Source organism: Chionomys nivalis, chromosome 7 (genome assembly GCF_950005125.1).
Source record: "Chionomys nivalis chromosome 7, mChiNiv1.1, whole genome shotgun sequence".
NCBI lineage: Eukaryota > Metazoa > Chordata > Mammalia > Rodentia > Cricetidae > Chionomys > Chionomys nivalis.
Genome location: NC_080092.1, coordinates 1,070,915 through 1,095,899, shown reverse-complemented (window position 1 = coordinate 1,095,899; position 24,985 = coordinate 1,070,915). Strand labels below are relative to the sequence as shown.

General features: G+C 43.4%; 2 protein-coding genes across 4 annotated transcripts in view; one reads left to right on the top strand and one right to left on the bottom strand.

Annotated features, from left to right (window-relative positions):
- Nucleotides 1-24,985, bottom strand: part of Parn (poly(A)-specific ribonuclease) — a 98,472-nt gene that overhangs the window by 37,421 nt on the left and 36,066 nt on the right. For all 3 annotated transcript variants that reach the window (XM_057775557.1, XM_057775558.1, XM_057775559.1), the window contains exons 18-20: nt 24,500-24,569; nt 1,676-1,731; nt 208-294 (exon numbers count right to left, since the gene is read on the bottom strand). In XM_057775557.1, coding sequence (XP_057631540.1) covers nt 208-294; nt 1,676-1,731; nt 24,500-24,569 — 213 coding nt within the window. The remainder of the gene's footprint in view (nt 1-207; nt 295-1,675; nt 1,732-24,499; nt 24,570-24,985) is intronic.
- LOC130877910 (non-histone chromosomal protein HMG-14) lies at nt 15,950-16,987 on the top strand. Its single transcript, XM_057775560.1, has one exon. It carries the CDS (start codon nt 15,985-15,987, stop codon nt 16,276-16,278), a length of 294 nt encoding a protein of 97 aa, XP_057631543.1. The 5' UTR covers nt 15,950-15,984; the 3' UTR covers nt 16,279-16,987.

Here is a 24,985-nt window from a genome sequence, read left to right as displayed (position 1 = left end):
CAGTAAGGGCAGTCCACGGTGATGGCCCATATACTCTGTCAGCAAGGCTTACACAATGCACCTCAGATCCCATTACAAGAGAACAGTTCTGTGGCTGAAATTAACCCTGTCATGGACTTAGAAATCTTTTCCATGATCTCCTTCTGACCAACTAACCACCAGGAGAAGGGCAACCCTTAAAGCAGCCGCCACAACTTTCCTGCTCACCAAAGGCGCTGAAGAGCTGGTAAAGGTCACTTGTCTTCCACTCTTTGGGGAACGTCACGTGGAGAACATGGTCGCGTTTAGGCTGCACTACGAGACAAAAGCGACAAAAGGACGACAATGGAGAAGTGACCCAAGTACTGGCCAGGGAGACGGCCCAGTTAGGGAGACGCTGGCCACACAGCTGAGAGCAGACCCTATAAGAAGGTGGACAAGGAGGAGTGTACTCCAGATGCCAGTACTGGGGAGGGGTAAACAAAAGGATCCATCCCTGGGACCCTCTGGTCAATAGTCCAGCCTAAGCAGTGAGCTTCAGGTAGACAGCTCCTGAGGAACAACAACCAAGGCTGGCTCCAGGCAAGAGACCAAGACAAGTCAGTGATTCTTTTGATTGCCTCAGCCCACAGAATGTTGGGGTTATAAGTGTGCATTACCACATTTGGCAAGCACAGATTCTTTAATTAAACTAGTCCATACTATGTAGACACGATTGCCACAAAGACACTGCAGTCCTGCCTCTGTGCCCAAGTGCTGGGACTCCAGATGTGCACGGCCACCCAGGGCATCAGCAGGATGTTTTAATGTATCAGGTAACCCATAACAATTTGATTGACAGCAATTTAAAAAAAATCAACTTACTAAATTTAAATATATGCATAAGTAACTAGAAAATAGAAAATCGAATTACTGACATAGATAGGATTTTTTTACTTTTTTATATTTATAAAGCTTTTAATACAGCTCAGTTATGTAAAATACTGTACACTGTAAAGATCTAGAAAACTAGAGTTTCAAGTCATGTTTTAAAAAAGCCATAGCTGAATTGAAAAAAAACAATAGAGTACAAAACTGCAACACAAGCCCACTGACTCCACGACTTCTTGCTCCCCAAGTCCTGCAGAGCTGCCAGTCATAGCCAGGAACCATCATATTGGTCTGCTGTGTAGACAAGTGTGTCCTGCCCTGGGGTGGGTAGGGGCTGCGTTGGGTCCTGATGTCACTGGGTATTAAACTGAACCAGGCAGCAGAGTATCAAGAGACAGTGTGGAGGGAAGGGATAACACTGCTACCCCTATTTTACCTCAAGCTTCAAGTTAGGGTATTGGTACTTCCTGGGAGCTGTCTGAGTTCCTGTATGTTTGCTTGTCACAGGAAGGCCCCATAGCATGATCTAATGGTGACTTCTCCAGCTTGCTCAGCCTATTTTTTAAATATGTATTGGAAATGATTCAGCTTGGGGGTGGGATGAAACTATGAATATATGAGATATACTTCTATAGCCTGAAAAATGCAAGTCACAACTAACAAAAGCCCGAGGGTCTCATGAACTTTTAAGTATGCAACCCTTGTCAACCACAAACCACTGCCCATTCTTAAGGAAAAAGCTCTTTTGTCGGCACTATTTCCCTGGTGTCCCTTTCAGACCACTCTCTGGTAACTACAGATGCGACGAGGAGATTGATGTACTTACAGTCTGGCCCTTCCAAGTTTAGATAGGGGATGTCCATGACCCTCATGAGAAATAACCTACCAAAAGAAAAACAAACAAACAGGTAACAAACTAATTTCTTTAAGAAAAAAGAAGCATCTTTTAAAATTGCAGCAGATGCTACTTGTTACTATGGTGGTTTGGCTGAGGCTGGCCTCCACGGGCTCCGGTTTGAGTATGCAGTCCTCAGCTAGGGGAAATGCTGGAGGATTAGAGCCGCAGTCATTACCAGTGTACTCTCTCGACTCCCTATGTGCACATTCCTGCTACCAGGCCTCCTTTGTTCTGCCATCATAAACTCAAGCCCTCTGAAACCATTAGCCCAACTAAATGCTTTCTTCTATAAGTTGCCTAGGTTTTTGTTAAATCAATAAAAAAGTAACAAATAATACACTTATTCTATTCTTAAAAAGAAATTAGGATTCTTAAAATTTACTTCAGAGGTTTTTTTTTTCCTCTTGAGCTAAATATTTATCATAAAGTATCTCCAACACCTATAACAGGTCCAGGCATTCCGTAGTTTCTCAAAATGTACCCACTAGAGTAATGAAATTGTTAGCGAGAAGCTGAAAGCCTCATGCGGAGCACTGTTCCACCACAGTCCAAGGAAATGACAAGAAAACAAGTATGAGCTCTTTACTCGGCACATGAAAAGGTTCACGTTTGGGAACGATATTATTATTTTTTTTAATGAAATACAAAGTCACTGGATGTAGGGTAAATCCCACAGACTGAAATAAGTGACTGTCTCAAATGCTCATATTATTATTGCCATATAAAACATATCTAAGCACAAAACAAAACAATCCTTGATAAAGAAGGTTACCATGGGGCTAGGGACATGGCTCAGTGGGTAAGAATGTCTGCCCCGAAAGCCTACATTCAGATCCCCAGCATCCATGGATACAGCCAACTGTGGCTGCACACACCCGTCACACCAGCACCATGAGGGTAGGAGGCACTGGGGCTTGCTGGTTCCAACAGGAGAGCCTGTCTCAAGGAGACCCAGTGGAGAGTGACAAAGGAGGGCACCCACATGTACACAAGTGTACTCACCCACCTGGCCACACAGTCCACCCCTCATACACACAGGTACACAGACCCCACACACGGCTATTACACAAATATAAAGCACAGCAAGCATTTTATGTACAGTTCCTGACGCGGATACAAAGGAGCACTTAAAAAAACAGTACCCGTTAATTACATCTGTCTACAATGTCTTTCCATCTTCTTTCAGTAGCTAAATTATGAACAAAATCAGGCTTTCTGTTGTGTCTAGGAAGATACTAATGAGTTCTACTTGGACAACAATATATTGTGTGCTTCTGTTAGAAGAAGCATTATGCAGCAAATTAAAAAGGCAATCTAAGTGCCCAACAAGCAATTAATTTGGCTCCAGTGACCTGCAATTAAGGCATATTATTACCAGGCACCAAATCCAAGCAGGGTATGATCGGCTCCCAGATGAGCCGCCAGCAGAACAGCTCTGTGCTGCCACTGTCGGAGAATGAGCTCACAAGAGTTGGTGCTGGAGAGCCTGTATGACAATAAACCAGATCCTACAACTCACAAATGGAGTCTAGATCTACCATTCTGCTTCTGTAAACTATGTCACCCAAACGAATCCATGTTTCTTACAGTGCTGGAAGTGACAGAACACAAGCATGCAGTAGCACGGCAGACCTGACTGATGGGACAGTTCTCACTGTCCCACCACCCAGAGCAGTTTTATACACTCTACAATTTCCATGCTCATGTTAGTAGATTTAGATAGTCTCCCCAACCTGAAAATAAAATTTAAGAAAATAGTCACTCCAGACTAACAACAGGGCTCCACAGGTAAAGGTGTTTGCCATAGAAGCCTGGTGGCCTGAGTCTGAGTCTCCAAAACTGGTGTAAAGGCAGGAGAAAAATGATGCTCAAAGACGATCTTCAAAAACATGCCATTGCAAAACTACTCACATACACATCATGGACATGTGCACAATAATAATAAATGTTTAAAAATTACAAATTGGGACTGGAGAGCAGTTCAGAGAATAAGAGCACTGACTGCTCTTGCAGAGGACCTGGATTTGTTCCCAGTAGCCACATGGTGGCTAACAACTGTTGGGAACCCTAGTTTAAGGGGATCAATGACCTCTTTTAAACCCCAGGTACCATGCACACACGGCACATATATAGAAATGTAGTCAAAACAACCATACCCATAAAATAAAGCTTTAAAATCCCGTGGGAGGAGAAAGGAGGCTTCAGAAAATGTATAACAGAGCTGGAGAGATGCATGACTCAGAGTGCTTGTTGCACCAGGCAGTGGTGGTACACACCTTTAATCCCAGCACGCGGGAGGCAGAGGCAGGTGGATCTCTGTGAGTGCAGGCCAGCCTGGTCTACAGAGCAAGTTGTGGACAGACAGCGAAACCCTGTCTCCAAAAAAAAAAAAAAAAAAAAAAAAAGGGTTTGTTGCTCTTGTAGAGGATTCAGGTTCAGTACCCAGAACCCAAACAGCAGCTCACAACCATCTCTAACTATAGTTCCAGGGGATTAAAGGCCTTCTTCTGGTATCTGAAAGCTCCAGACATGCCCATGATATACAGACATGCATGCAAATAAAATAAATCTTAAAGATTTTAATTATCACTTATTATTCTCTTGTTAAGATCAAGTATAGAAGTTAATGAATGGCAGGATAATAAAGATTAATTATAGATCACTTGCCTAAAATATGTGAAGCCTTGACTTCAATCTCTAGTATCATAAAATAAAATAAAAATTAAAGGCAAGGAACATACATACCATAATTTAAAATTTTAATCTCAATTTCAAGAATAAAATTTGAGCTAGGTTTGTTTGTCATAGCCAAAACCTGGAAACAACCTAAATGCCCTTCAACTGAAGAATGGATAAGGAGGGCTGGAGAGATGGCTCAGTGGTTAAGAGCATTGCCTGCTCTTCCAAAGGTCCTGAGTTCAATTCCCAGCAACCACATGGTGGCTCACAACCATCTGTAATGAGGTATGGTGCCCTCTTCTGGCCATACACACAGACAGAATATTATATACATAATAAATAATAAATAAATATAAAAAAAATCACTTAGTTCTAAAAAAAAAAGAATGGATAAGGAAAATGTGGTACGTTTACACAATGGAGTACTATACAGCAGAAAAAAAATGACATCTTGAATTTTGCAGAGAAATAGAGCTAGAAAACATTATTTTGAATGAGGTAACCCAGACACAGAAAGACAATTATCACATGTACTCACTCATAGGTGGTTTTTAAACATAAAGCAAAGAAACCAGCCTACAAACCACAACCCCAGAGAACTTAGACAACAATGAGGACACTAAGAGAGACTTACATAGATAATCTACAGGGGAAGTACAAAGAATAAAAAGACAAGATCTCCTGAGTAAATTGGGAGCATGGGGACCTTGGAGGAGAGTTGAAGGGGGAGAAGAGAGGCAGGGAAGGAAGCAGAGAAAAATGTAGAGCTCAATAAATATCAATTTAAAAAAATGAAAAAAAAAACCCAACATGGTTGTTCAATCTAAACTAACCTACAAATCTAGCAAATGCTTTTCATTTGATCAGAAAAAAAAAAAAAAGTTGAGCTAGGTGTGCTGGGTCCATACTTAGAATCTCGACATTCGTGGGGCAAGGCAGGTAGATGTGTCTACTTACTTGAGTTCAAGGCCAATCAGGGCTACATAGTGAAACCCTCAGACTCTGAGACTGTCTCAAAAAAGAAAAAAAGGAAGTTGACTCAGGAAGATGATCATTGCTATAAACAAAGCAATAATCAAAGTTGACTGGCTACTGGGAGAGGAAAGATATCAACAATCTTTTATTTGTTTTTGCGTTTCAAAACAGGATTTCTCTATGTAGCCCTGGCTGTCTTGGAATTTGCTCTGTAGTCCAGGCTGGCCTCAAACTCACAGCGAGCCGCCTGCCTCTGCCTCCCGAGTGCCAGAAACTACAATACCAACTAGTTAGTCTGGATGTGCCCAGTAGTGCAACAGTGGCACTGACCGGATGTGAGGCCTGCTTCATACGAAGATAGCCATGATTAGTATTGTACTAACACAATAAACCTGGGCAAAGTCTCTGACTGAGGAGGTCTTGAGCCCTAAGACCTAAGACTAAACTGCTGCTTAGGTAAACTGGAAAGCATCAACTGCCTTCTAGAAACCCAAGTTTACACCTATACACAAAGTGTCTTTTAGATACCTGTTTACACCCATAGACAAAGTTTGCTCTTGACACTTTCGAGGGTGCACAATGATTAAAGAATTAAAAGGCCAGAAAGAAGTGTTACCAGAAATCTTGGGAAGGTGCAGTGCAGCCATCATAATACAAGGGAAATCAGGATCCCCTCTTTGGGTTCTTGGTCTTATTAATAAAAGAATTTAAGAAAGGACACAAAGGGAAGCTCAAAGGCAAAGAGCAGACTCAAACAGAATTTTGAGGACAATATTACAGTTTAAAAAGAAAACCCTCAGGGCAGGCAAGCTGTAAATCTTGTGGCTGCCAGGAAAGCGGGAGTGGGGGGGGAGGGACCAGAAGGAACAAAAGCCATGTGTCTGAGAGAGAGGGTGGAAGAGAGGTCAGCCACCTGGCAGCAGGCAGCCACACAGCAGGGAAGAGAGCTTTAGAAAGTGCAAGGAGGCCCAAAGCATGACTTAGAGTTTAAAAGCATACTTGGGCTCTGGCCAGAATCTGAAAGAAAAAGAAGAAAAGGAAACAGTTATGCCTTTCTAAGAAAGGGCTGGCAGACCCAGGCGAAGATCATGGCAGTTCATGAGTGAAGCACAGGGTCAGAAATTGGGGTTCAACCTGAAGAGCTGAAAAGCAAAACAGCCAGCCACTGGCTCTTACCTCAACCTCAGTCCAAAATGGCAATCCTGCCTCCTAGAATCTCAGGAGACTGTCTGAAACGCTGTCTCACCCCATCTAATACTCCTTTCTAGGGCTGGGAGCGAAGGCATGCATGCACCACTGGGATTAAAGGCATGCACCACCCGATTTCTATGGCAACTAGGGTGGCTACTGGGATTAAAGGTGTGTGTTACCATAATCTGATCCGTGAGGCTGACCAGTGGGACTACTTTATCCCCAGATATTCAGGCAGTCTTTATTTATTAAAATACATTTGAAATGCCACCACACATGAGGAGGAGTGTACTGGGGGCAGAAATTCTAGAAAGGAAAAGTACACCCTAGGAGTGGTGGCTGGCTAGGTCCCTCACTTGTCCCACTGGATTAAACTTCAATGGCTTAAACAAAGGCATCTCCCCACCTGGAAGAGATCCCATTCTTTACACTGTCATCCTTAAATTCTTTGTAACAAACAGGTAAAGACAGAGACTACGAATGAAGGTCAGCCCTAAACAAGACATTTGTAGTAACCCCTTAAGGCTCAGGGAACATTTTGGAAGAGGGGCTGGAAAGAAGGTACAAAGAACTAGAAGACAGGGTAAAGTGCCGAAGAATTCACTCCTACACAGGACACAGGATGGCAATCACGGTTCACAGGAATTGCTCCACTGGCACTAGGCACATACACATCAGGGCTGCCTTACAGCCAAGTATGGGTAGAGAAGAAACTCAGAAGCCCTATCACTTACTTCTAAACTACCAGCAACTAAAGGGAGAAGTGTAAACCCCAGCTATAGAACCACTGGTGAGCTCACCAGCTTTAATGAAAACCCAAGGTCACAAGGAGTATCCTAGTTAAACTCTGTGGAGCACAAAACAAAACACAACAAAAAAAAAAAAAGTCAGGGATATGGAAAGGAAATTGATGGCAAGAAAGAAAAGAAACTGACAGGGGAGGGAGGAGCTGAGAGAGGGTGGGGGACAGTGACCAGAATGCACTATATACCTGTACAAAACTGTCAAAGTACAAAGTTTACTAGTTAAAAACAAAAAAGAAAGCCGGGCAGGGGCGGTGGTGGCACACACCTTTAATCCCAGCACTGGGGAGGCAGAGGCAGGTGGATCTCTGTAAATTTGAGGCCAACCTGGTCTACAAGAGCTAGTTCCAGGACAGGCCCCAAAGCTACAGAGAAACCCTGTCTCAAAAAACAAAACAAAACAAAAGAAAAACAAACAAACAAAAAGAAAGCTGGGCAGTGGTGGCGCACGCCTTTAGTCCCAGCACTTGGGAGGCGGAGGCAGGCAGATGTCTGTGAGTCCGAGGCCAGCCTGGTCTAAAAGAGCTAGTTCCAGGACAGACACCAAAGCTATAGAGAAACCCTGTCGAAAAAAAAAAAAAAAGAAAGAAAGAAAGAAAGAAAGAAGAAAGAAAGAAAGAAAGAAAGAAAGAAAGAAAGAAAGAAAGAAAGAAAGAAAGAAGAGAGAGAAAGAGAGAGAGAGAAACAAAGAAAACTGTGATGGTTTAAAAGAAAATGCCCCCCCAAAGGGAGTGGCACTATTAGGAGGCGTGGCCTTGTTGGAGGAGGTGTGTCATTGTGGCAGGCTTTGAGGTCTCATATATGCTCAAGATACTGCCCACTGTCTCAATTCACTTACTGCTGCCTAACAAGATGCTAAACTCTCAGCTCCTTCTCTAGCACCACGCTGCCTGCACACCACCATGTTCCACCATGATGATAATGGGCTGAACATCTAAGCAAGCCACTGCAATTAATTGTTTTCCTTTATAAGAGTTGCTGTGGTCACGGTGCGGTGCTGGTGCACAACCTTTAATCCCAGCACTCAGGAGACAAAGGCAAGCTGCTCTCTGTGAGTTTGAGGCCAGTCTGGAAACCCAGAGCTACACAGAGAAACTGTCTTTAAAAAAAAAAAAAAAAAAAAAAAAAAAAAGTTGCTGCGGTCATGGTGTCTCTTCACAGCAATCAAAACCTTAACTAAAGCAAACGTTTATCCTCAGGTAAAACACCCAAATCTCCTGGAGATGTCAAGTTCATCTTGACTATCAGATCTGCTTTCTCAGTACTTTAATAGAAGCCACTTTCAAATGAATTATTAACATAACTTCTCACCTTTCCTGCTGCCTCCAGCTTCATCTCTGGGCTGGAGAGAACTGATCAGCCCCCTCAAGCAGGAAGAACACAGAAACCACATCTGTGTGCGGCTTGGCACACGGGATCTAGAAAGAGCCTCACAACTGGGAAAGTAACTCTAATGCTGCAGCTGAGCGGCTGCAGAGCAGAACCAAAGGAAACTCCCCCAGTACCTTCCCACCTCCTTATTCCACGGTGTGTAGCTGCTACCATCCTGCACTTCTTCTATTTTTTGTTTTGTTTTGTTTTTCGAGACAGGGTTTCTCTGTGGTTTTGGAGCCTGTCCTGGAACTAGCTCTTGTAGAATACGCTGGGCTCGAACTTACAGAGATCCGCCTGCCTCTGCCTCCTGAGTGCTGGGATTAAAGGTGTGCGCCACCACCACCCAGCCACCCTGAACTTCTGGAGAAGAATTAAATACTCAGTGCATGTGTGCCTCACCCTAACCAGCTGCCAGAGAGCTTAGGCTATCTCCGTGGAAGACTAGGTAAAATGCTTTGCATATGGATTGGCTAGCTTGACAGTTTTACCCTAACATGAGATGCACCCAGTACAGAAAAGCTGGTGAGCATGAGCGCTCCTTGACTGTAAACTGAGCTGAAGAAACAACTTGCCAGGGGCTGGAGAGATGGCTCAGAGGTTAAGAACACTAGCTGCTCTTCCAGAGGTCCTGAGTTCAATTCCCAGCAACCACATGGTGGCTCACAGCCATCTGTAATGAGATCTGGTGCCCTCCTCTGGCCTGCAGCAGGCACACATGCAGGCAGAACACTGCATACTTCGTAAATAAATTAAAAAAAAAAAAAAAAGAAACAACTTGCCTTCACCTAAAAGACACAGGGTAAGGGATTGCGAGTTAACAGGGAGGGGCAGCAACATGCACACAGATACACTCACATGCACACACAAGCACGTACACACATACATGTACACACACACGTACACACACAGGTACACACACACACACACGGTGGCTCAGCACATAAAGGCACTTGCTGCCAAGCCTGACAACCTAAGTTTAAGCATCAGAACCTATGTGGTTGAAGGAAAGAACTGACTGGAAAAGTTGTCCTCTGACTTCCACATGAACCTCACACACACATCCTTAGAAAAAATAATTTTAAAAAAGACACTTGAACTAACACTGTACTGTACCTGTCAAGACACTCAACTGAGATGTGGGTGGGAATCCTGCTACATTCCTGAAAGCCCATGATGAAACAGTATTTTACCACCTAACCTAAAGGACTGATGTTAACAAGATTCCAACTTGTACAGTAACAAATTCTGTCGTAGAAACTGTACAATTCAAATTCACATTCCGGATGTCATAAAAACACCTGTCAGCTTTCGTGGAACTTGTTGGTTTTTGCTATTCTATGAACTGGGTACATTCATGTACATACTATTTACATTTACAATGTATATGCTATCCTATGAACAGAGTACATTCATGTATATACTATTTACATTTACAATGTATATGCTATCCTATGAACAGAGTACATTCATGTATATACTATTTACATTTACAATGTATGTCCTATCCTATGAACAGGTACATTCATGTATATGCTATTTACATTTACAATGTATGTCCTATCCTATGAACAGAGTACAGTCATGTATATACTATTTACATTTACAATGTATATGCTATCCTATGAACAGGTACATTCATGTATATGCTATTTACATTTACAATGTATGTCCTATCCTATGAACAGAGTACATTCATGTATATGCTATTTACATTTACAATGTATGTCCTATCCTATGAACAGGTACATTCATGTATATACTATTTACATTTACAGTGTATTTCCTATCCTATGAACGGGGTACTGCTGACATCCAAACAAGTCTAGAAAGGTTCCATGGAAGCAGTGTGCTGCAGAGTCTTCTCACAAGGCTGCACAGCTTCAGCTCAGCCTTCTATGGGGCCCGCATGTTGCCTTATTTCTATAAGGCCACTCCCCTGCTTCACCAACATGCTAGATGGCACCCACAAAAAGCTCCTCTGTAAACAAAATGGTATGGCACTGCGACCCAGACTACCTAGGAAGCCACACTTGTCACTAAGTTTCAGTTATAAAACTTCCCAGCAGCACGCCTGACAGTGCACGTCTCTAATGCAAGCCCTCAGGAGGCAAAAGGCAGGAAGATTACACATTGACTATACTTTGACTAACAGCTTCTCGGGGGCATAAAACCTCAAGCCTTTATCAAAATGTGGTTTCCCACTGGTGGCAGCGGCGACATCGCTTGACAACATGTTAGAGATTCTGACTCAGAAACTGGGAGCTGCCATCACTGGGTTCACAGCAGTGCTCAACATCATTACTATCATTATCAGCTGTGTGACAATGCCTTGCTGACCTCTCCAAAACAAATGAATTGTGATGGTTTGTTTATAGTAAAAGATTTTGAGTTGGAAAAACATAAAACTAGTAAATTTCAAGGCCTATCTCAAAATGCAGGAAGCAATCGCATAAGGCCTCTATGTCTCCCCGGAGCCAGGAGGTCAAAGTGTGACAAGCTACTGCACCAGGCTCCCCGGGAGGGACAATTCAGGGGAAATTACTGCTTACTTCATAACTGTCATCCTTATAGTTGTCTGTTATTTTGTTGTTGTCGTACAGTATTGCTATGCAGTCCAGGCTGGCCTTGAACGCATGATCCTCCTGCCTCAGTCTTGAGTGCTGGGAGATTACAGATGTGAACCACCGTATCTGGCTTCATTCTCATTTTGAGAGAGAGAAAGAGAAGTATCTGACAACTCATTAGCAAAAGCTAAACATATTTCTATGAATTGACGACAAAAGTTAAACTTTAACCACTAAAGAATACTGAAAAAAAAATCTCTAATCCACACAACACAGAACTGACACCCATAAATTTCATCAAAATTCGCCAACAAATTTCAGACATGGATTACCTCCTCACCAAACCCAACCAGAGGGAACTAAGGTCAAAGGTTATTATTCTTTGATGACACAGTAGTTTGCTTTGAACTATAGTTTTTCTGAATCATTCCTGTCCAAAAAGATTACAAAATAATGCCCGTATTAACCTACTATATGCAACAATGTCCAAAGGCAAATGTGATAAAAGTTACATGGAAGGTCCAACTGGACAGTTCAGCAAGTAAAAGTTTGGCTGCCAAGCCTGCAGACCTGAGAACTCACATCGGGGAGCTGCCTCTGACCTCCACATGCACACTGTGACACACTGACTGAGGCTGGTGGGTTGAAAACTTAGACTAAATAAGAAGGCCCAGCAGGAGACAGGAATCTCTGCAGGCAGGCTTGGACACATTGGCATGGAAACAGATAATAACTGCAAAATTCTGCATTACCAAATTGGAAGGTTGATTTTGATTGGAAAAGAAAGAAAACAGTTCTCTATTTTCTGATAAATAGGAGACCTTCCAGTATAGCACCAGGAGGAAGAGAGTAAGACAACCTGGAAATCACTGGAAGAAGCTGAAGGGTCTGGAGACCATGGCTCAAAAGTGAAGAGCACTGACTGCTCTTCCAGAGGATCAAATTGGGGTCCAGCACCCACTTTAGGCAGCTCACAATTATCACCTCTAATCCAGCTTCAGGGGATTCCATGCCCTCTCCTAGTCTCTAGAGTTTTGCATACGTGCGCGCACGCACACACAAATCTAAAAATGAGAAACAAACACACTGGTGTGGTGCTGTGCACCTTTAAGGCAAGCAGAGCTTTGAGAGTTCCAGGACCTGTTCTATACAGGAGTTCCAGGAGAGTCAGGACATAATGAGAACCTGTCTAAAAAGAGGAGGATGAGAAGGAAGTGCAGGAAGTGATAATAGTTGGCAAGTGGGGCAGAGTGGCGAGAGTCTACAACCACAGCTCTTTGGGAAGCTGAGGCAAAAGAACTGCTTGAGGTGAGGTCAGGGGTTTGAGTCAACAACACAGAAGATTCCTCCCCTTTCTTTAAAAGCAAAAAAGAAACCTACTTCTGCTTGGCTCTGGAAGGAAAACACGGTAGAGCGGAAGTAGACACTGCCGGGACCCTTAGTCCACGGGAGGGAAGTAGACACTGACGGGACCCTTAGTCCACGGGGAGGAAGTAGACACTGATGGGACCCTTAGTCCACGGGGAGGAAGTAGACACTGACAGGACACTAAGTCCACGGGAAGGAAGTAGACACTGACGAGACACTTAGTCCACGGGAAGGAAGTAGACACTGACGGGACCCTTAGTCCACGGGGAGGAGTAGACACTGACGAGACACTTAGTCCACGGGGAGGAAGTAGACACTGCCGGGACCCTTAGTCCACGGGGAGGAAGTAGACACTGACGGGACCCTTAGTCCACGGGAGGGAAGTAGACACTGACGGGACCCTTAGTCCTCTGGAGCCTACATACATATTTTTAACTTGTAACTTACACAGCAGTATAATCAACTGAAATATAGAAAATATTGATCTCAATTAGTAAATGCAAAAGAAACAAAGAACAGAACAGATGTATTGGAAATTCAGTAAAATGACAGTAGTTTTATTTTGGCCTATGAAACTATGAGGGGTTTTTTGTTTGTTTGTTTGTTTGTTTTTTCTTTAATCTGTTAAAAAAATTATGCTTTGGCCGGGCGGTGGTGCGCACGCCTTTAATCCCAGCACTCGGGAGGCAGAGACAGGTGGATCTCTGTGAGTTCGAGACCAGCCTGGTCTACAAGAGCTAGTTCCAGGACAGGCTCCAAAACCACAGAGAAACCCTGTCTCGAAAAACAAAACAAAACAAAACAAAAAAAAAATTATGCTTTAATCTGTTTAAAAAAAAACCTTAATGTCAACTTCTGACTAAAATAACACAATTGCCTACTCAGCTTGCTGAGATTCTTTGAGGAGAATTAGCAGTAGCTTCTTTATCTGAAAAGGAAAGAGGTAAGGTTTTCCAATTCGGTAGTGACCGCTAGCCACTACAGGGGAAGAGAAGAGACCAGAAGCAAAACTTCCAATGCTAACCAAGCCTTCTCTCCTCTGCAAGCCCCTCTCCCAGTCTTCTCCCACCAAATGTGTAACACAAACTGCTTCAAAAACCTCTGTGGAGATGGTGAGCTCTGAGTCCATCAGAAAGGGCTGGAGACCAGGATGGTCACTCTAAATCAACATCCAAGCCTGTAAGTAAGAACCCCAGACATTTTTATGGGGTTCATTCTCAAAGGGCTGATTAAATTTTAGCTGTCTGTGATGGCGCACAGTCCGGCTCTGGGGAGTGAGACCGCTTCCCCATAAGGAGCTCTAAGTAGAATGAATCTTCAAGGCAGCTGGACAATAGGACAGTGAAGAAAGTCATGTGGCCACAGGTCATGGCCACAGCCAAGTCTGCAAAATCCCAGTACTTGGGAGGCAGAAGCAAATGGATCTCTGCGATCTAGGTCAACCTGGACAGCCAGGACTATACAGAGAAATCCTGTCTCAAAAGAAACAATGCATCAAGTACCTGGGCTGACCTTAACCAGCATGCAATGTCATTCCATTGTCAGCATCAGGAACTGCAGTCAAATTGCCAAGCTAAGGGCTGAGAGACCCTGAGGGTCTGAACACAGGGACTTTTTACCCCATCAAACACATGTACGCACACTCAGGCCTGACTGACCTGGAAAGAGTTCTAGGGTCAAGACATACCTTAATATGCACCTGCGTCTGTTTTGGTCCATCTCCCTAGCAAAAGAGAAAAGCTCACATCCCCAAACTATTTATTCTCCTAAAAACAAAGTATTTCACTCAGTGCCAAGTAAAGCTGTCCTGTTCTCTATCACTAAGCCTAGGGTCAAAAATTAGAGCAAGAACCCCCAAATTCCTAATGGGAAACTCCCTCTCTTTAGCAGCCACCGGCTCTGCTGTACTTGGGAACAGGACACAGCAGTAAAAGCACTGCACAGGAAGCACATATCCACATGTCCATGCTATCTGAAAAGATCTTGACATGGGGTCAGGAGCATGCAGACATCTCTCACGTTGAAATAAACACGTTTACTCAATTCACTGGCCCTCCTATGTAAGCCCTGACCATAAGGGTCTTGCTGTCATGGCTTACTTTAGTTTCACTCAATCCAAATAGAGCACTGCTCATATCTGTCTAGAAGCCAATGCACATCCTTCTTAAATATAACTGACACTAAAATTTCGATAAAAAGAAAGACAAAAACCAACAGTTCATTGGAACAGATTCTATCCAATGAACCATATTATAACAAATAAAAATGTTAAACTAAGTATTATACAAAAGTGTTGTCTGCAAAGCCCGTGAACCACTGACATCAGGGTACCGGTTCTCATGCTACCCAACAATGACAGACACGTCTTTCAGAACCCATGCTCAGGTCAAATGCTGAAAAAAAAAGAAATCTCACAGAGAGACACAATCCCTATCTGGTATCAGTATTTTCTCAGATTGCCTTCCACATTATTAATTGAGTCTATTGCTGAACCTGGAACTCACCATTCAGTGAGTCTGGCTAGTCCGCTTGCTCTAAGGATTCCCTGTCTGTCTCCTAAGCTGTGAGTGACAAGTAGGACACCAAGTCCAGCCATCTTGAACAGTAACCACGTTACCTCTGAGCCATCTCCTCAGCCCTTCAGCTACATTCCCTAGAGAACATGGCTCACTGTTGAGCAGGCACAAACTACAGTCTTAAAAATAATTACTAACCACTTTCTCTAAGCCAGGACCAATGAAAGAACACATAAGAATGCTTTCTGCCATGCATGCTGTTGCAAGCTTTAATCCCAGCACCTGAGAGGCGGCAGCAGGCAGATCTCCATGAGTTAGAGGCTAGTCTGGTTGACATAGAAAATACCAGGCCAGTCAGGGCTACACAGTGAAACCCTGGCTAATAATAATAATAACAATAAATAACAGTGACGTCACTACTAGTGTGATGAAAAATGATAGCCTCCAAAAAAAAAAAAAAAAGGGCCATCATTAATCCCCAGGACTTGTGAATGTCACCTTATTTGGGGGGAAAAGGTCTTAGGAACTGCAGACGGTAGTGACACCTTTAATCCCAGCACTCAGGAGACAGAGACAGGTGGGTCTCTATGAGTTCGAGGCCAGTCTAGTCTACAGAATGAATTCCAGGACAGGCTCCGAGAAACTACAGAGAAAGCTTGTTTTAAAAACAAAACAAACAAACAAACAAAAAAAGGCCTTAATAATTGCTATTAAAATCCTTGCGGGAGGTTCGGCCTCGCACGCGCCTCCCATCCAGCGCCGCCAAGATGCCCAAGAGGAAGGTTAGCGCGGACGGAGCGGCGAAGGCGGAGCCCAAGCGCCGCTCCGCGAGGCTGTCGGCCAAGCCCGCCCCTGCCAAGGTGGACGCGAAGCCGAAAAAGGCCGCGGGAAAGGATAAATCATCGGATAAAAAAGTGCAAGCAAAAGGGAAGCGGGGAGCAAAGGGCAAACAAGCGGAAGTGGCCGACCAGCAAACCACGGATCTGCCCGCAGAGAACGGAGAGACCGAAAACCAGAGTCCAGCCTCTGAAGGAGAAGAGAAAGAAGCCAAGTCCGACTAACCATCCTGTCTGTCAATGTCCCCGCCTCCCTTCTTGTACAATCCAGAGGAATATTTTTATCAACTATTTTGTAAATGCGAGTTTTTTAGTAGCTCTAGAAACATTTTTAAAGGTGGGGAGAAATCCTGCCTCATCCCATTTTTTAAGTGTAAATGATTTTTTTAAGAGGTTAAATCACTTGCTGGTTGTTTATTTTTTGGTACAACCAGAAAATAGCAGGATACTGAATCAAGAGAGGCTGTGACTGTCTCGGGGGTCACCATAACATTCCGTAGAGGGGGCTAGTTTTATATCCTACAACACAAAGCATATACTAAGTGGTAATTTGGTGTCTTGGTCGTGCGTTTGTGTCTGGAATATTTCCGTTATATCCGGTGTCGTGTTTTGTAGAACTGTTGGCTAAAAACCCACTCCTCGGTCCTTGCCCTGTCAGGACTGTCTGCCCATGGCAGTCCATTTTCTTAACAAGTGTAACAATGTGCTGTGAAACATTGAACTTTAGAGTGTGTCCTGTGTGTGGCATAAAATGGTGAGTCAGTGGAGTTGAGGATTGTGAGCAGTTTATGTGAGGTCTTGGGGAAGACTCGCCAAGTTTGAGGATGGAACATCACTTGGAGTAAGTTCAAAGAGAAACAACACATGGCTCTTTTGGGTACGTGAACACAATGTATGACTCCTCAGAGTTTGGGTACATGTTTTAAGAATTGAAATGCCTGTGTACTTTACTCCTCAACCAATAAATTCTCCGTTGTGAAAGAGTAAAAAAAAAAAATAAATAAATAAAATCCTTGCGGTAAGAACATCCACATGGATTAGCTACATGGGACCTAAGTTCTACCACATATATTCTGAGACAGGCAGAGAGAGAGGACACATTTATAGTTAGCATTCTGTGACTGTGGATACAGAGATTAATGTGGTCACAAGTAAAGTGCCAGCAACCAGCAGAAACTAGGAGGGAACACAGTCCTGCTGATGTCTTAATGTGGAACTTGGGCCTTCTAAATATGAGAACATAAGTCTTTGCTGTTTTAGGTACCAAGCTAACCTCCACCACATAACACTAACATCATCCCCACAATGAATGAAGCAAGCTGCTCCAATAAAAATGTGCAAGTTGATAGACTTCTTTCTACCTCCACACTCTGTTTATTATAATGCTAAGTGACGCGGGGGGTGGGGGTGAGCGAAGCAGCCAGAGCAAAGATAAGGCCAGCTCAGCCAGAGAGAGCACAAGCATGCACACTGTCTTCCTCAAGCACTCTCCATCTTATTTTTTGAGGCGGAGTCTCTCACTGAAACTGAAGCTTACCAATTGGTTAGGCTGCCTCGTCAATAAGCCCCTGGACCATCCTGTCCTGCCTCTGCTGTCCAGAAAGCAGAAGCATACACCACCATGGCCAGTACGTGACGGGAATCTAAATTAAGGTCCTCGTGTGTGCACAGCAAGCTCTTTACAAACTGAGCCATCTCCACAGCCCTACCAATAAATGTTTTGGCAATCAAAAATTCAAGGTGAAATTAGACAAGATAATACCAACTTGAGGGAAGTACTCCTTTGCTGAAGAAGCCACAAAAACAAGCACAAGCATTAAAAACTAGATTTAAAACTTAAGAATAATTCGTTGTGCCCAGGACACACCTATCTTTTCCCTTAGTGAAAAACAGTATGTATACTGTTGTAAAACAACTTTTAAAGCCAAATGTTGTGTATAAGCAGGAAGCCAAGCCAGGAAGTTTACGAAGTCTAGGCCAGCCTGGGCTACATAGATGATGTGACTTTACTCAGGCAGATGCTACCTACTAACAGACTCCCCTCCTTCATGCCCCTGCCACACTGCGTACAAGTCAACCTTAGCAGAAACGGTCCCACAAAGACACATGTATGCAACTGGAAGACAGGGAGTCAAAGCACTGATCATGATATAACACAATTACATTGATGTTCCCGGTATTTCTAAAATGTCAGTAGTTTTAGCATATTAGAATTTTACTGCAACTAGGCATGGTGGCGCATGCCTTTAATCCCAGCACTTAGGAGGCAGATCTCTGTGAGTTTAAGGTCACAAAGTGAGTTTCAGGATAGCCAGAGCTATGTAGAGAAACCCTGTCTCAAGAAACAAAACAAAACAAACACAGAATTCACTGGAGCAAAACCAAATGGGCCAATTCCCAGGAAGGTGAAAGGGTAAAAGAAGACAAAGTGGGGCGTCGCTACCCAAGGGTCAGAGTTCTGTTGAGGGGCAAAAAAGTTCTAGAATTGGGGAGTCGAGGGTTGGTGGTTGCTCAGTATTGTATTTAAATGGTTAAGATGGCAAAAGTGATAAATGTTTACCACAATTTTAAAACATTCACATCCCTGGCTGGTAAGATGGCTCATGAGCCAAAGAGTCTGCCACACAGGCCTGATGGCTTGAGGTGCATCTCCAGAACGCACATGATGGCAGCAGAGAACTGGCTCATAAAAGCTGTCCTCAGACCACCGCTCGCCTGTGCGCAGTGCACACCTACAGACACACACAGACAGACACAAGTGAATTTTTAAAGATTATATTACAAAAACATTACATTATATATTCTGAATGGATAGATAAACTATGTTATGGTGAATGTCTATCTCAGTAAAGCAGGTAAACAAGAAAAAAGAAAGAAAAGCATGTGCTGAATCTTTTAGCAGATGTCACTTCCTTACTACTCTTGCCCTGAAACCCCCGGAAAATGCAGCCGGCAGGATATGATAGAGTAGTCACTTACTCCTTTGGGGGAAAACAAAAAGAAATAAAAATAACCCATACAAGTCTTCTCCCTAAGCATCAATGGTTAAAGCAGGGTTTTTTGTCACCTGCTTTCTGGTCAAAGGTCATAACTTAATACAACGTCCTATTTAAGAGTTTTGGCAGTGCAAAGGGTAAGCCTATACAGTGTCTCCCATAGAACCAAATGGCCCTCCTTTCTTCTTAGGTCACTTAGATCAGTGACAGCTGTCTGAGGGCACAGACGACCATTGCACCCTGGCTCCAATCACAGAACACTAGCAGCCACTCTTCACAGGTGAGAAAGCTAAGGCAGAGGGTAAGCAAATAGTTTAACTCTTAAACTCAGACAGAAAACAGTCCTATGGTGCTGTGACACGTGTTTCCCAGCAGCACAGATTGTCACAAGTCACACTTGCATTGAGAAGATGCAGTCATACAAAGGGGGACGCTGTGTGACCATGGCTTCCTCCAGAGATGAGAAAACAGGCCCCTCCCAGACATTACAGCACACTAGCAGCCCTGACTGTCCGCATGCCGCACTCAGAGCAGAGCCAGGAGCTGGCTCTGATCCTTACTATTGTTTTCTGTATCCTTCAAAGTAAAAATCACGTGATGAAGTGGGACACGGTGGCATGTGCCTTTATCCAGCACTCGGGAGGCAGAAGAAAAAGGATCTGTGTGAGTTAAAGGCCAGCCTGGTCTACATAGAGAGTTCCTGGACAGCCAGGGCTACATGGAAAGACTCTGTGTCAAAAATATTACTTTGATGATAAAGTAAAGAAAGACCCGGTCTATTGCCAGAATATGATCACTTTCCATAGGTGAAAGGAACAAAACATGAGTGTTTTATTTGGGGACTTCACCCTCTCTACTTGTAGTTTTTCAACACACTGTCACAACCTCCCATAACTGCAGCATTAGTCATCTGAGTGGCAGAGCTTCTTGAACTACCCCAAACCAAAGTGCTTGTGCTTCCAAGCACCAGGCTGACACCACCTTCCCGAGTTTTCTTTGATAAGCCCGTAACACTTGGAAGCAGAACATGCGAAAGGAGACACCTGGTTCACACCTGCAGTCTCTGTACTCTAGCCTGTGTCCAAAGGTAATGAACATTTCCCTGTTGTCATTAAAACTCGAGCTGGAAAAGCCATCTTCCTACCACAGCTGCATCTCTCTTAGGGGCAGAGTGAGAGGCAGGGAGTAGAGATGGAGCCTCTCCTTTCCTAAACCTTCAGACAAGGTCATCTACAGAGATTTAAAGGTGGCTTGCAGAGACACATAGCTGTTAATAATGTAAGGCAAAGTCACACTTTGCTTTCTATGGTTCAATAAAAGTAAAAGCAGAGAGTATTTTTATCTCTTTCCAGCCCAAAAGGGTTGGGCCAAAGTTTCTTCTTTGTCTGGTTTTCCAGGCTGTGATTGAAATAGACCAAGGTTATTAAAGACAGTAGATCATTTCCTGACCAGAGAGTCCCACACAAACAACAGGACATTGCCAGTGCAGGGCAAGAGCAGCCCGGAGCCTCACTGCCATGCTCAATTCTCTTTGACTCTTTTTTTTCCCCCGAGACAGGGTTGCTCTGTGTAGTCCTGTCTGCCCTGGCACTCGCTCTGTAGACCAAGTTGGCCATGAACACACAGAGATCTGCCAGCCTCTGCCTCCTGAGTGCTGGGATCAAAGGCGTGTGCCACCACCACCCAGCCTCTCTGACTCTTTGACATGCACATGTTCACATGTACACTAGACTTTATAAACTGGAAGTGTAGATGTAACATACATGAGACACAGGGTTCAATCTCCAGTGTGAGTGGCCACATGCACATGCTCTCTCCACACACACACACACACCACACACACACTGCTCACAAATTTTTAAATGAAACTATGAATTTATTTTTGCTCAAAGTTTATCTTTTTCTTCTTTCAGAAAGCTTTATGCATAGTTATCATTATATGTGCACATGTCACGCATGTGTGTGGAATTCAGAGAACAACTTTGTGTGATGAGTTCTCTCGTTCAACCTTCACACGGGTTCCAGGAAGCAGACTCAGGTTGCCAGAGTTGTGTCAACTGCCTTAACCTACTGAACTATCTGCCAACAGCCTGCCTTAAACTCTACCCTTTAAAACAGAAATCTGATGGAAGCAAAACAAAATACTACTTGTGGTTGTGTGTTTGAGGGCAGCTCATCAGATTTTATAACTGCTATAGAAATTAATTGCCCTGGGAGAGGAAGACAAGAGGATTACAAATTCAAGGTCTCCTTTAGCTACACAGTTTGCAGAAACTGTTTCAAAAGAAGAAAAAAAGACAATAATGAAATAAGCTGACCTTCAGAAAAATCGTATTTCTCTGACACCATTAATTGAGATAGTGTTGGGGGCCAATGTTAGATGTTTAAACGAAAACTTAAAAAGATAACTTGACAAAACTCAAGGTCCCGTGTGATAAGTCAGACCTGTAAGAGCAAGGTCAGTGCTAGAAAGAGGATATGTCAGGAGCAGTAGTCCCCACTGGAGAGGCCTTGGAAAACCCGACTGTGCTGGACCATGAGGACACTACAGCACAGAACAGAAAAAACACAGAGTTTTCAAAGATAAGAAAAGTATGTTTTTCTTTTACAAATAAGAAAAAAACAAACCAAAAGTCAATTTTTAAGAGAATCCTAGGAGGATCCGTGACCTTATGCCCTTGTTCACTGTTTTGCTAAGTATTTAGATTTTAGCTCCTCAAAAACAAAAACTCTACGCCTTTAATCCCAGCACCTGGGAGGCAGAGGCAGGTGGATCTCTGAGTTTGAGACCAACCTGGTCTACAAAAGCTAGTTCCAGGACAGGCTCCAAAGCTACAGAGAAACCCTGTCTCGTAAAACCGAAAAAAAAAAAAAAAAAAAAAAAAAAAAAAAAACCAAAGAAAAAGAAAACCTCTAAACCTCTAAATGGACAGATGTTCTCATGCTGAAGGAAGTCTTACATATTTACTGCTCAGCCTCTTCTTTTTCTGCTTTTGTTGGAGATGGTTTCACAGTGAAGCTTAGACAGACCCAGAACTTACTTTGCAGCCAGTTCTAGCCTGAGACTCAAGTCTCCCGAGAACTGGATCACAGGCATGAGCGCAACAGCTCCATCAAGTTCTTCTAAATCAGAAGGCTGCAGCACATTTGCAACCCATTCTTATAGAAAAGCTCTTGAGCAAGCTGGCCTATTCTGTAGGTACACACGTGATCAGAAGCTAGATACCATCTCCATCTGACCCGGTCAGTATCATCACACCCGACTTTGTAAGGAATTACAAAACTGCTGTTTCAAACATCTGCAGCAACTAAACAATTCTAATTTAAAAAATATGTAGAACAATGAATGTAATATCATGTACATAAAAATGTAAGGAATGACCAAAACTTAAACCACATTTATTGTCTCCAGTGGCACAGATTTCAGAAGAAATACAAAGATAAATACTGCTCTAGAATAAGAGGTAAAAGCTAAGAAAATGATTTTTCACTCTTTCTGCTCTTATTGAACTAGACAGACATCAAAGACTCGGGCACAAATCATTTTCTTTACAAAAAAATTCAACTTAATTTCCAATATACATCACACTAGTAACTAGCCTACTTTTGAAAAGGCCATCAACTTCCTACATATTTCCTCTGAACTTCCAAATAAAATAACAACAAAAATAGAACAAAGAGGAACTGGAGAGATGGCTCAGCGGTTAAGAGCACTGACTGCTTTTCCAGAGGACCCAGGTTCAATTCCCAGTAGCTACAAAGCAGCTCACAATTACCTGTAACTTCATTTCCAGGACATCTGACTCCTTCTCTCAGTCCCTGTAGGTACCAAGTACACACATAGCAAACAAACATACACGCAGGCAAGACATTCACACGCAGCCGGGCGGTGGTGGCGCACACCTTTAACCCCAGCACTCGGGAGGCAGAGGCAGGAGGATCTCTGTGAGTTCCAGGCCAGCCTGGTCTACAAGAGCTAGTTCCAGGACAGGAACCAAAGCTACAGAGAAACCCTGTCTCAAAACCCTCCCCCCTCCCCAAAAAAAACTCACACGCAAAATTAAATAGAAGAAGAAAGAGAATGAGAAAAGAAGAAGATAAAGGAAATGAAGCTCACTAGCTCAGAAACACCAGTCTGGAAGAGTCTAGATGTTGGAAATGGCAGCTGCCTGTACAGTACACTAAGTACAGAACTCTCAACTATCATTTACACAGATAACCCAGGGAAACAGTGTCCCACCTGGGAAAACCACGATACAATCTAATGTGTTGTGCATTAGGGAAGGAGATGATGAACGCACCGACACTGACATAGCTGTTTCTTACGATGACAGATGTGAGCTGCCTCATTCTGCCTGACTCTAGCACCAACTCCTCAGAGAACTGAGGCCAAGACAAAGGCTGAGGCTGTGGCGCACAGCCAGACATGGCTGCCCAAGTGTCACATTGTAACTTTAGTCACAAACTTGCCAAGTAAGCACAAGCCAGAGTCTGAAATAACAATCTTTGAGACTTCTTCAGAAATCAATGCATAATGTAGGAAAAGCTTTTTCATCCCTAGATGAGATCAATAGCAGAACATTTGCCTGGCATGCATGGGACCATGGGTTCAATCCCCAACACCATAAAATAAAAAAGAGATAAACAGAGAGCCAATGAGCATGCAATGACAATCAAGACTTCATAGAGTAGCGTACCCATTTATCAGACATTTCCTTAGAAATAATATGTAATCAGTTAATAAGACAAATACAAATAAATAATAATGTTATATGTAAAGTTCACTAGAGGGTAGGTTTAGCTATAAACACAAGTATCCTTTGAAGGTAATTTAAATGCTAAAACCACCATCTTTTTTTTCTTGGAAGAGATACACTACCATTAGTAATGTTTTCTTTTTAAAAATATTTTTTTTAATATTTTTTTATTTATTATGTATACAATATTCTGTCTGCATATATGCCTGCGGGCCAGAAGAGGGCAGCAGACCTCATTATAGACGGTTGTGAGACACCATGTGGTTGCTCGGAACTGAACTCAGGACCTTTAGAAGAACAGGCAATGAATGCTCTTAACTGCTGAGCCATCTCTCCAGCCCCAGTAATGTTTTCTTTAGTTTTTTGGGGTTTTTTGAGAAAGGGTTTCCCTGTGTAGCCCTGGGTGGCCTGAATCTCATTCTGTAGACCAGGCTGGCCTAGAACTCAGGGATCCACCTGCCCCGCCTCCCAAGTGCTGGGATTAAAGGCGTGCCATGCCCAGCCTCTTTAGTTTCTTTAAACCAGTATATTTAAGAAATTATTTCCCAAAAGGTCAATTTCTACTTTCAAAAACTATCTGTGCTACTAAAGATGAGAAATATTTAATAAAAATGTACCCTAGTTTCCTGTCTCCCAAGACACGGAGCTTGTTCAGAGTGTGAGAAGCAGAGTTTTAACCCTCTGATTACTTACTTGTTAAAAAAGGGTTCAATGAGTTTTGATCTGGCAGACACACACACTTTTGAAGGCCCAAGTAAAGAACCTAGTGAAGAGAAGCATGGTGTTATACAGTGCGTGGTCAAAGGGCAGAAGCTCAGTGTGTTACATTCAGTGAGGGTAGCAGTTACTCTTCTGGTCCACACACCTACACAGGCAAGTGTCAGCAGTCCCTTCCCGTGTCCCCTCCTCATTTCCTCCAGCTCCCCTCTCAAAACCTTCCTGCTTCTAGAGGGGTGGTCAGATCCTAGGACAATGGTTGTGATGCACAGATGGTCGACCCTTCCCCACTCCCACATGGAAGCCAAATCCCAAACAATGGTATCCATAAACGAGCTATTTGGAGGCAAGTAGGGGAACTGGTCCCTCAGGAGAGTATGGGTGCTTCCTCTATCTTGCAACCGGGAGTGTCAACTGTTGGGAAGCTGGTGTCTGGGACAGGCTTACTACTCTCCAGAGCCA